This window comes from Pseudophryne corroboree, chromosome 5, assembly GCF_028390025.1.
Source record: "Pseudophryne corroboree isolate aPseCor3 chromosome 5, aPseCor3.hap2, whole genome shotgun sequence".
NCBI lineage: Eukaryota > Metazoa > Chordata > Amphibia > Anura > Myobatrachidae > Pseudophryne > Pseudophryne corroboree.
In genome coordinates this window covers 581,122,117-581,135,404 of record NC_086448.1, presented here as the reverse complement: position 1 = coordinate 581,135,404, position 13,288 = coordinate 581,122,117, and the positions used below count along the sequence as shown (strand labels likewise).

Sequence of the window (13,288 nt, the reverse complement as noted above, 5' to 3'; positions counted from 1 at the left end):
TTGAGTTAAAATTCCTTACTTGGAAAGTGGTCATGTTGTTGGCCTTGGCGTCTTCAAGGCGAGTGTCTGAGTTGGCGGTTTTGTCTCACAAAAGCCCCTATTTGATTTTTCATGCTGATAGGGCAGAGTTGAGAATTTCTGCCAAAAGTGGTTTCATCATTTCATGTTAACCAGCCTATTGTGGTGCCAGTGGCTACTGACGTCTTGGCGGAGTCAAAGTCTCTTGATGTGGTCAGAGCTTTGAAGATCTATGTCGCCAGAACGGCGTAGGTTAGGAAAACAGGCTCTGTTTGTCCTGTGGGCACCCAACAAGATTGGGGCTCCTGCTTCTAAGCAGACTATTGCGCGCTGGATTTGTAACACGGTTCAGCAGGCTCATTCTACGGCAGGATTGCCGTTACCGAAATCAGTGAAAGCCCATTCTACCAGAAAGGTGGGCTCATCCTGGGCGGCTGCCCGGGGAGTCTCGGCGTTACAACTTTGCCGAGCTGCTACTTGGTCGGGTTCAAACACCTTTGCGAAATTTTACAAGTTTGATATCCTGGCTGAGGAGGACCTCTTGTTTGGTCAATCGGTGCTGCAGAGTCATCCGCACTCTCCCGCCCGTTCTAGAGCTTTGGTATAAACCCCATGGTTCTTGAAGCATCCCCAGCATCCTCTAGGACGTATGAGAAAATAGGATTTTAATACCTACCGGTAAATCCTTTCTCTTAGTCCGTAGAGGATGCTGGGCGCCCGTCCCAGTGCGGGCTGTATCTGCAGTTTGGTTATAGTTACGCTCATCTTGCGTTGAGTTCAGTCAATCTGTGACTGTTGTTGGTCATGCCGTTGCATGCGTTGTTGTTGAATGCCATGTTGTACGGCTTGTTAGTGGTGTGAGCTGGTATGTATCTCACCTTAGTTTAAAATAATTAAATAAATCCTTTTCCTCGAAATGTCCGTCTCCCTGGGCACAGTTCCTATAACTGGAGTCTGGAGGAGGGGCATAGAGGGAGGAGCCAGTTCACACCCATTCAAAGTCTTATAGTGTGCCCATGTCTCCTGCGGATCCCGTCTATACCCCATGGTTCTTGAAGCATCCCCAGCATTCTCTATGGACTAAGTGAAAAGGATTTACAGGTAGGTATTAAAATCCTATTTTTCCTCCCTCCTTCTGCACCTTCTGGAATGCAATATCCATCTGTGATTTACTGACCAGCATAGATAACTCTTAGTCATTGAAATCTCTTTGCACCTCTGATATCACATCTTCCACAGCTCTTTTACTGCAATGGCCTCTTTCTTTTTGCACCTACTGTGTTTATCACTCGTACCTTCCCTCCCACTCTCCTCTTTTAAAATCCACTGCATTCAGTTTTTCTTCCTTTTCCACCTCCTGCCTTCTGGGTCACTCATCACACTTCTTTTAAAACTTTGTGGCCTAGCTTCCCCCCTTCTTATTCTCCAACTTTCCTTTCAGCATATTCATTGATAACCTATACTGCTGCTTCTAAACTTCTCTCCCACACTTACACCTTTTGACTTGTCACAGTCCAGCCTCACTCATAGTGTTAGTCACTCCCTCATCCTTCTATTCCATCACTGCTGGAACAGTTTTGACTTTGCTAGCCTACTCATTCATTCTCTCTTCCTACATTTATGTCCTCTCTGTCCTTTTCCAAAGGCAATCTTTTCCAAAGGCAATCTTTTCCAATCCAGAGAGCTCTTTGCATCCTTTAACTCCATTCTCTGCCACTGACCTGACTTTGACTTCTTCTTTGCCTCCAATGTATATAATATATCCAAAAGGAAATCTCCTCCTGTGATCCCTTCTTGCCTGTCCACCACCGTCTTCTATTCCCCACTTCTGTGCCTTGTGCTCCTTTCTCCCCACCAATGGAAAATAAGTTTAAACTCTACTCTTTTCTTCCCACAATCTGCTCTAATCTACTGAGCCTATCCTCTTCCACTTCACTCTGTTCTCCCGTAATGTCTTCTCCCCTAATGTATGCTTTCACTTTGCCCACCACTTTTGCCCCTACTCTCTACTGGCATCATCCTCTCCTTCCCAAACATGCCCTGGTGTCTACAATTCTCAAAAAAAAAAAACTTTCATGAACTTAATTTCCCTGTTAAGCTGCTGTCCAATTTCTCCTCTTCTCTTTACTTCCAAAACACTTGAGAGTCTTGTCTACACATGCTGTATCACCATCCTCTCTGAAAACATCTCTTTAAACATTTCCAAATTTTGTGAAACATTCTCTTCTCCACTGTTTCTACTCACTCTACTTTTGTGACGGTGTCCTCTCTTGGTTCTCCTAATATCCCTACAACTGCTTTATTCCTTCTCTGTCTCAACTTCCATCTCATCATTCTCTACCCCCCTCCTTCTTTCTGTTGGGTTCCCTCAAGACTCTTCTCTCATCTCCCTACTTTTCTCACTGTACTTTACCTCTTCTTTGGCAAATTTAGTTCTGCAAAAGATGCTCAACTTTAACTGTTCTTCTCAGACCACTCCATATCTGTCCTCCTCTCGTGTTTTTCCACTATTTCTACATAGATGTCTCAATACTTTCTCAGTCTTAAAATATCCAATACAGAACTCATGGTGGTCTTCCATCCAACTCCATCTCTCCCTTACTTTTAACCATACCAACATATCGTTAGTCCCTGGTCTACAAACTGAGGGTACCTCTTGACTCCTCCCTCTCATTAGCTCCCCACATTCAATTCCTCACCCGTTCCTGTTGGTTCCAACTCCGGACCATTGTCAGGATTCGATTTTTCCTCTCCTTTGAAGCTACTAAAGCACTTCTTCACTTCTTTATCTCTTATTGCAGCTATTTGCAAATCCCTCAACCATTATTTCTTTCTTACTTTAACTCCTCCCTACTGTTGCTGTTGGAGTTATCTTTCTTTCTTTCATGCTGCTGTGCTTCCTGTCCTACCAAACTTTTCACTAGCTTCTTATCTTTTTCATAATTTCATTTAAATGTCTCACCTACAATACAAAACTCTCACCCTCTCTTCTCCTACCTATTGTACATATCCAGCTTACTTCACACTCTCTCCATCTCTCCTCCTTATTGATCGCGACACTTACTCCAATACCTCTCCTGTACTGCCCAAAATCTATACAGCACTCCCCCTAGCTTCATTAGACCCATCTCCATCTTTCATTCCTGCAAATGCTCCGTTATAACTCAGTGATTCTCTGAGGCCTACTGAGCCATCAGTAAATCCCTACAAACTCCCTGCTGCCTTACCCACTTTGTATCTCCCCACTACCACTGCTCCCACATCTCCCGTTGGATTGTTATCTCTCAAGAGCAAGTCCCTCCGTTCTCTTGTTTCATTTCTCCCTACTGCATTTTTCATAAATATGCCAATACAGTATACGCTTATACAGGTATATGCAATTGCGGTCGAATTGCCGCAAATGTCGAAAAACAGGGCATTTTCGACACACAAAAAAAAATCGACAATGCAATACAGTACTTTTCGACAAAAAAACGGACGTTTCAGATTCGACTTTTTGAAATTCCACAGTTGTCAAATTCGACATGTCTGCAATGGTAAAAATGCGGCTTTTCGACAAAAGTATATTCAATTGAGTAATGTCGATTCGACAACAGTGCTTTTCGACAGTAATTTCGTCAATTTCATTCCGCCTCACTTTGCTGGCGGAATCTAATAACATTTTTTAAAAACATGGGGTTTTTTGTGTTTTTTTTTTATTGCTAACAGCATATCTATTTATATTAGAAGGGATTATGTACTTGGTTTGTCTATTAGGAGATATTTATATATTTTTTTAAAGAATATTTTTTTTTTAAACTGACTAAAATAATATGGAGAGATCAGAGCATGGTTTTCAGTGGGAATGGGTTAAAATCAAGAAAAAAAAATGCGTGGGGTCCCCCCTCCTAAGCATAACCAGCCTCGGGCTCTTTGAGCCGGTCCTGGTTGTAAAAATACGGTGAAAAAAATGACAGGGGATCCCCCGTATTTTCACAACCATCACTGGGCTCTGCGTCCGGTCCTGGTGCCAAAAATACGGGGGACAAAAAGAGTAGGGGTCCCCCGTATTTTTAACACCAGCACCGGGCTCCACTAGTCATAGAGATAATGCCACAGCCGGGGGACACTTTTATATCGGTCCCTGCGGTCCTGGCATTAAATCACTAACTAGTCACCCCTGGCCGGGTTACCCTGGAGGAGTGGGGACCCCTTAAATCAAGGGGTCCCCCCCCTCCAGCCACCCAAGGGCCAGGGGTGAAGCCTGAGGCTGCCCCCCCCATCCATGGGCTGCGGATGGGCTCAAAGAGCCCGAGGCTGGATATGCTTAGGAGGGGGGACCCCACGCAATTTTTTTCTGGGTTTTTTAATCATTGTTGTGCCGTCCAAAAAGTCGAATCCAGGACGCACATATCCGTCAATTGGTCCGTTTTTCGACAGCGGGACTGTCGAATCCGTTTTTTATTGATTATGTCGAATTTGGGTCCCGGCGGGAGGGTATGTGACTGTCGAATTGTGTCGAATTTATCGACCGCAATTGCATATACCCCATATACTCAAAAAATATATGTATACGCTTGTAACTATTTCTTGGTACGTATACCTTTGTCTGCTCTGTACGTAGCTGCAGAACTTTCTAGTGCTTTATTAATATATGTTAATAATAATAATCTGTATAAGTTAGTTGTTCCACACGCTGTGAAAACACCTGCTACCACAGCCTGCGGCAGTGCAAAACCCACCAACCTCCCTGCAAGTCATAACTAATGTCTTAATCGCGGGACAGTCCTTCAAAATTGTGTCTGTCCCGCAAAAAGCAGGATGGTTGTCATGCACAGTATTCAGTAGCTTTGCAACTTCATCCCAAGATAGTTGAATGCCTAGAGCTATTGGTTAGCAGAGAGCATGTATCATTCTTTATTAAAAAGTTGTTAATCTAACATTTAAGTCCAGGCAGCACCCGACCGAGTGGCCATAGCTTCTGTTCAATCAATGTATCACCTGCACTTAAATAATCACCTAATAATTTTCAGATACTGTTATGTTTTTTGTGCTGTCAAATGGACTTCTGTATTTAGAGGAATGAACTCCCTGGGGAATAAACTGAATATTGGTGGTCATTCCGAGTTGATTGCTAGCTGCATTCGTTCGCTGTGCAGCGATGATGCAAAATAACGGCACTTCTGCGCATGCGTATGCAGCAAGTAATATTACAACGAACAATGTAGTTTCACAAAAGGTCTAGCAAAGCTTTTCAGTCACACTGCTGGCCGCAGAGTGATTGACATGAAGTGGGCGTTTCTGGGTGTCAACTAACCGTTTTCAGGGAGTGTTCGAAAAAACGCAGGCGTGCCTTGAAAAACGCAGGTGTGGCTGGACGAACACAGGGCGTGTTTGTGACGTCAAAACAGGAACTGAACAGTCTGAAGTCATCGCAAGCGCTGAGTAGGTATTGAGCTATTCTAAAACTGCACAGAAACATTATGCCGCCGCTCTGCAATCCTTTTCGTTCGCACATCTGCTAAGCTAAAATACACTCCCAGTGGGAGGCGGCATAGCGTTTGCACGGCTGCTAAAAACTGCTAGCGAGCGATCAACTCAGAATGACCCCCATTATCTGGTAACAGTAGCATACAAGGCAAGTGAAAATGCCTATCTGCACTGGGCAATGGATGCCTCAAATAGTGGATCTGGGGATCTTTTTCTTTATATTTTGTTAAAAACATGTAATATTAAAATATCATGTAAACAATGAAAATGTGTCTATTTTGCTTACCAGTGAAACAAGCACAATGCACAATATAAAAGTAACTAATAAATAACATGTGGAAACATAATAATTCAAAATGTAATTGTATAAAGTTTTTGTGTTTTACATTTTAGGCAATATTTAGTGTGCGCAGAAAGGACAGATGTATGGGAATTATGATAAAAAAAGAAAAAAAGAAAAATCAGGATATGCATAAAAACTGTTCAAGTGCATAAAGCAGCCCCATCTGGAAGGCATCTAACAGAAATGAAGTTGTACAAAACCATTCCATTGATAATAAAGCTAATTTTTATGGGTCTGACAAGTATGTAATTATGTTCAGTGGTGCTTTTCAGATTTTATCACAGTCAATAAACCGCAGTGGTAATTTCATTCCCATTTGACATATTTACATGGAAACATTTGATTGGAGGAATTAGTAACCCTGAAAGCCTTGATAGATATGTTTTAACGATCTGTGACCTCTACAATCCCACATCTGTTTATTGTTGCAACAGGCGAAAAGTCGTTCTTGTGTGACCTTTGTGGCTTTGCTGGTGGGACCCGTCACGCCCTTACTAAGCATCGGAGACAGCACACAGGTTGGTCATTTTATCTTAACTTCTGTATCCATAACAAAAGCAAAGGAAACACTGTGGATATACCTTATGTCATCCTCTGTCTATAATCTAACATTTATCTTACCTACAATAATTAATACCAATAGGATTGTAAAAATAAGTTTAAGTAGTGGTCTATAAGATAAATGTTATTTAAACTCTCAAAGGAAAGTAACATTAAGTTTAATAAATCAATATATACATTTTGTCCCACAGTACATTACTTTGCATGCTTGTTTACATCATAAATGTAGTTTGTGATCCAGATATACTGTATCTGCAATATTCATTTCAGGCAGTGTACAGTAGGTACTGCTGGTAATAGGATGTTCAGGTTAATTCAGTAGTACAAATATAAAATAAATACCCAGGTTGAAAAACTAAAATTAATAATAGCTAACTTATGCAGACCTTGTTTTCATAACTATATTATCATCCCCAGAAGCTTGCAGTGTAATGGGGGGATGCAGTTGATATGCTGGCGGTCGGGATCCCGGCAGTCAGGATACCGAAGCCGGAATCCCAACCGCTGACAATGCTGCCAGCCGGAATGCCGCCTAATAGGGGCTATTCCTACTTGTGGGTGTCTACAGAGCCCACTGCGTGGCGTGCGGTGCCCCCCCACCGGCATTCTGGCAGACGGGTTCCGGGAGTCGGTATGCTGACCTCCGAGATCCCGACCGCCGACATATCAGCCCCAACCCGTAATAAGCATATTCAAGAATTGTAAAATGAGGGCCCAGTAAAAGTAAATGCAGATTATTATTTTTTCCCTGACAAAGATTTTGCAGCAGTAACTTCCGTATTGTTAGGACTGGAATTTACACCTTTTTTTTTTTTTTTTAACTAACTTTACATTTTTACGTCTGCTGCCCAAAGGCCTACATTTCTAACTAGTAATGTTCATCAAAGGCTGTACAAGCCAAGGTCAATTGTTTTAAACCATTAGTAGAAGACATCAGTGGTTATCCATCAGTGGCTGAGTGCGTCTGCCATCAGAGCAGCGCTGTCAGTGTTGTCCCTCCCTCCCCCAACATCGGACACAGCCATCGATAGCTATCCCTCTTTCTTTACATTTTGTTATCTTAGTCGGATCCCAGACTCCGTGAAAGACCACTCACAGTGTACTAGAGACCATCACAGACACAGTGCAAGACCACTCACAGTGTACTAGAGACCATCACAGACACAGTGAAAAGCCGCTCACAGTGTACTAGAGACCATCACAGACACAGTGCAAGGCCGCTCACAGTGTACCAGAGACCATCACAGACACAGTGCAAGGCCGCTCACAGTGTACTAGAGACCATCGCAGACACAGTGCAAGACCACTCACAGTGTACTAGAGACCATCGCAGACGCAAGACCACTCACAGTGTACTAGAGACCATCGCAGACACAGTGCAAGACCACTCACAGTGTACTAGAGACCATCACAGACACAGTGAAAAGCCGCTCACAGTGTACTAGAGACCATCACAGACACAGTGCAAGGCCGCTCACAGTGTATCAGAGACCATCACAGACACAGTGCAAGGCCGCTCACAGTGTACTACAGACCATCACAGACACAGTGAAATGCCGCTCACAGTGTACCAGAGACTATCACAGACACAGTGAAAGACCACTCACAATGTACTAGAGACCATCACACACACGGTGAAAGGCTGCTCACAGTGTACTAGAGACCATCACAGACACAGTGAAAGGCCGCTCACAGTGTACTAGAGTCCATCACAGACCCAGTGAAAGGCCACTCACAGTGTACTGCAGACCATCACAGACACCGTGAAAGACCGCTCACAGTGTACCAGAGACTATCACAGACACAGTGAAATGCCACTCACAGTGTTCTAGAGACCGTCACGGACACAGTGAAAGACCATTCACAGTGTACCAGAGACCGACACAGACACAGTGAAAGACTGCTCACAGTGTACCAGAGACTATCACAGACACAGTGAAATGCCACTCACAGTGTACTAGAGACCATCACAGACACAGTGAAAAGCCGCTCACAGTGTACTAGAGACCATCACAGACACAGTGCAAGGCCGCTCACAGTGTACCAGAGACCATCACAGACACAGTGCAAGGCCGCTCACAGTGTACCAGAGACCATCACAGACACAGTGCAAGGCCGCTCACAGTGTACCAGAGACCATCACAGACACAGTGCAAGGCCGCTCACAGTGTACTAGAGACCATCACAGACACAGTGCAAGGCCGCTCACAGTGTACCAGAGACCATCACAGACACAGTGCAAGGCCGCTCACAGTGTACCAGAGACCATCACAGACACAGTGCAAGGCCGCTCACAGTGTACCAGAGACCATCACAGACACAGTGCAAGGCCGCTCACAGTGTACTACGGACCATCACAGACACAGTGAAATGCCGCTCACAGTGTACCAGAGACTATCACAGACACAGTGAAAGACCACTCACAATGTACTAGAGACCATCACACACACGGTGAAAGGCTGCTCACAGTGTACTAGTGACCATCACAGAAACAGTGAAAGGCTGCTCACAATGTACTAGAGACCATCACAGACACAGTGAAAGGCCGCTCACAGTGTACTACAGACCATCACAGACACAGTGAAAGACCGCTCACAGTGTACTACAGACCATCACACACACAGTGAAAGGCTGCTCACAGTGTACTAGAGACCGTCACAGACACAGTGAAAGGCCGCTCACAGTGTACTGCAGACCATCACAGACACAGTGAAAGACCACTCACAGTGTACTAGAGACCGTCACAGACACCGTGAAAGACCATTCACAGTGTACCAGAGACCGACACAGACACAGTGAAAGACCATTCACAGTGTACTAGAGACAATCACAGACACAGTGAAAGGCCGCTCACAGTGTACTAGAGACCATCACAGACACAGTGAAAGGCCGCTCACAGTGTACTAGAGACCATCACAGACACAGTGAAATGCCGCTCACAGTGCACTAGAGACGCTGAGCTGTGACTTAAACCATACAGGAATTTGTACACGTTTTACACACATGCAAAGGATGAAGCACAGTGTATCTAGGTTTGAGGAAAAGCCGCATCGGAGCCATCCTTACACAGAGTCAGACTCGGTTGCACACAGATATACAGAAGTCACACACCCCAGTGGTCAGTGTACACTAGCAATGGAGTTGTCACTTCCAGTTTTATTTGAATAAGATGCACATTTTAAGCAAAGAAGATGCTCAGCCTGGCCGAGTCGCATGGGACCAGGCGCATTGAGAGGTGTGTTTGGCACAACTGATGCCATAGTAAAAGAAGACACATCTTTATGTATGGTAAAAGGAATGTTATCTATGTATACCTTAGATCCAAGCGATTTGTTCATAACCCTAGAATGTAACGTGTTGAGCGATTAATCACTTATTTGTACTATTTTGTTTGTTTAGGTGGTTCAGGTCAGAAAATAAATGATTCATGCTAAGTAGCATAATATAGCACAGTGTTTTTTACGCAATTTACCTGTGTAGTTTATGCTACAGGTTGAGTCTCTCATATCTGAATGCTTGAGACCAGAAGTATTTTGCACTTAACACATCCTGAAGGTCATTTTATACAGTATTTTTAATACATTTGTGCATGAAACAAAGTTTGTGTACACTAAAGCATCAGGCGTGTCTGCAGTGCTGGGGGCCGCCATGTTGGAGACCAGTTCTCAGTGAACCAATGAAGTTAGGTTCCCTGTTCCCCTCAGCCAATTGCAAGCAATTTCCTCTTTTAAAAGGGGTCTGTTCAGCTGTGAACCTTGCCAGAGCTTCATGTTACTGCCTAAGTGCAAGTGCTTCAGCTGTGAGCTCCCCCACAGGATTCTCTTGTGGTTATTATAGAGTTCCAGGGGATTCTCAGCTCCACGGATCAGCATCCTCTGCTGCCTCCCACTGCACAGCCGCCAGTGGTCACTCCAGTCTCACTGTCCGCAGCACCCCACCTCCAAATGGTAACCTCAGGAGCTTCTTAACCCTAGAGGGTACCCCGGGTTCTGTTTATGCCTCTCAGCCACGTTTAACAAGCATTCATCATTGCAGTCCTCATTCTTCAGTGTTCTTCAGTCTGGTTTATTGAGCATGCATTATTCAAGTCTTCAGTGTTCTTCAGCCACGTCTAACAAACATTCATGATTCCAGTCCTTTTTCGTCAGTGTTCTTCAATCTTGTTTATTAAGCATCCACTATTCAATTCTTAAGTGTTCTCAAGCTACATCTAACAAGCATTCATCATTCCAGTCTTCATTCTTCAGAGTTCTTCAATCTCGTTTACGGAACATCTATTATTCAAGCCTTCAAGTCCCCAGTATTCTTCAGCCACATTTATCAAGCTTTAAACTCTTCATTTTTCAGTATTCTTCAGTTACGATAATTAAGCATTCATTCTTAATGCTTCTAGTCTACAATCTTCAGTATCCTCCAGTCACGCTGTGCAAGCATTCATTCTTTAGTCTTCAAGTTCTACTTTTCAGGCGGCTGATCTTTCAACTCCGAAGAATATGAGAAAGAACTACATTCGGCCTCCTCGTTTCCTTCCTGCAGGGACATCCGCTCTTTTAGTTGATGCCCACTCATCGAGGCCCCATCCTCAGCCCACGTCTATTTTGGTTGAAGGTGTTTGACCTTATTAATGTAGTGCTAGGTCTCTCCCTTGATCCAGAGCCTGCCTTGGCATTACTACATTGGTACCCTATTGCGATCCCTAAAGTTTATCGTTATGTCCTCGGACATTTTCTCATATTGGCTACAGCTACCATTGTTCAGCAATGGAGGTCCCCACCCCACCCCTTTGCAAGATGGTTACTAAAACCTATTTCACTATGAAATGGAGACTGGAGAGGTTCCCTATACTATGCCCCTTCCAAGACCAAGATCATGGTGTTGCCCTCCTCTTCTTCTTCATTTAACCAGAATGAGTCTCCCACCTTTGAACCTGACTATTAGGCTGTTCGAGTCCTCTCCCTCCTCCTTCTACCACATGACTACATGTTTGCACTCTATTCTCTCTCTTCCACTTAAATTATTACTTTTTTGTTGACACCCACTATCATGATTACATAATGTATGAGTGTCATGAAGCTGTTTTCCCCGTTTTCTTTGTACCCCCACCCTTTTCTTTTCTGTACCCAATGTTTAAGGTTTGTTTTTTTTAATTTCCAATAAAAACTTAGTATTAGAAAGAAATCAAAGGTATCACTGTTTCAGTCGTGCTTAAAAAAAAATGTTGGATAACGGATTTTCGGGAAGACTCAACCTGTATATGCAGAAGCAAACGAAAATGTCTTGGCTGCCAGAATTCAGGAGTTAGGATGTTATGTTTTATTTCAACATGTGTGACATATTTTTTTTTTTAAATTCTAAAGCTGTGCAACACTTTAGTGAGCCCAGTAACACAAATATGTCTCTGTGAGCACTTGCTGATATAGAATACTATATGTGCTCTCTCTCCCTCTCTCTCCCTCTATATATACTGTAATATATATATATATATATATATATATATATACATACACAGTATACACACAGACTGTATACATATATGTATGTTTATATATTTATATGCCACAGGGAAAAATGTTCTTCATTAGTCTACACGTTACAGAATGCCATCCAAATATAAAAAAAATTAGATCGTCTAACTGATTGCAGATATTCTAGATTTGTTTCCATTTTCAAAACAACAGACAGGCAAAGTCTCAGTTTTCTCCTTTATGTGAATTAAAAGCAGTCTTTTCAACTCTGTTCCGATCATAGAAGCACCTAGTCAGTTCATCATTCATTTGAAGATTGCTTTGTACTTCATAGGCTACACAGTCTTGACAGCTTCAAGAGACATCATGACATATAGTAGTATTTTGTTCAATCAACAGCATAGCCACCTCCAATTATATTGGCGATGATTGACAAATAGCTACCAAACGGAACTTCTGAATTATGTGACTGTCTTCTGTGTGAAGGATATCTGTGGCATAAATGACTAGAAATTGTTTTTTTTACTAAACCTGACAAGTAACATTCATTAATTATAGGGAAAGTAATAAGAGAGGATGCATGAGAAAGATTTTACATAGCCATTCTAACAAGCAGTTCAGTACTAGATATCAAGACAAAAATATCTAAATGCATCTTGGGAGCGTAGTTTCTTATTGTTCCAACTGGATAATTGCGTGCCTACAGGTAGTGGAGCTGTTATTTTACCGATGGGCTACAAAGAGACTTGCATTAAAGAAATGCTACTCTCATTATCTTTTAGTATATTGAATTTTTTTTAAAAACCTTTGCACTAGTGATAACATCATGGACGTAACTAGAACTGTGTGGGCCCCTTAGCAACATTTTGAAGAAGCCCTCAATGTTTCTAGAGAGGCACCACTATGTTTGTTAGTTATGGAGGGCACTTATCTACTTTTTCTTCGAAACTGAATTGTCTGCATTGCAAGCACATAGTTGGATTGCCATTGGCCGACCTGCCTTCAAAAATGGCAGCTCACTCAGTGTCACTAGTCTAAGAATGGCTCACTTTTAGTCAGATGTCTGTTCCATAGCTTCAGTTTTTCTCTTCCTTGTGCTGATACTCCTGATCCTCCGTCCTCACTGGCATGCAGGAAATGCTGGGAGGTGTGACATCACAGTACCTCCTAGCAGGCGGTGAACACTGTTCAGGGGTGTAAAGTGAGTGCTAGGTACAGTCGGAGGTGGGACTGGGTGGTGTCACAAGCTCTGTAGCAATTGCACACCTTACACGGACAGTAGCTACACCACTGGATAGCATGCTGAAGTGTTTCATTGATATTGTTGTTAAAGGTCTGGCTGTTTTATATGTATATACCAGTATACTATCTCTTATCGTCTGAAACCAACAGACTGCAAAATAGGCCTCAGCTGTGTGAGGGCAGAAGGGAA

At 43.1% G+C, this 13,288-nt stretch overlaps 1 protein-coding gene across 1 annotated transcript in view; it reads left to right on the top strand.

Annotated features, from left to right (window-relative positions):
* The window catches only part of ZNF407 (zinc finger protein 407), a 1,019,576-nt gene that overhangs the window by 673,631 nt on the left and 332,657 nt on the right, over window positions 1-13,288 (top strand). Inside the window, exon 6 of the mRNA XM_063923352.1 lies at window positions 6,265-6,348. Coding sequence (XP_063779422.1) covers window positions 6,265-6,348 — 84 coding nt within the window. The remainder of the gene's footprint in view (window positions 1-6,264; window positions 6,349-13,288) is intronic.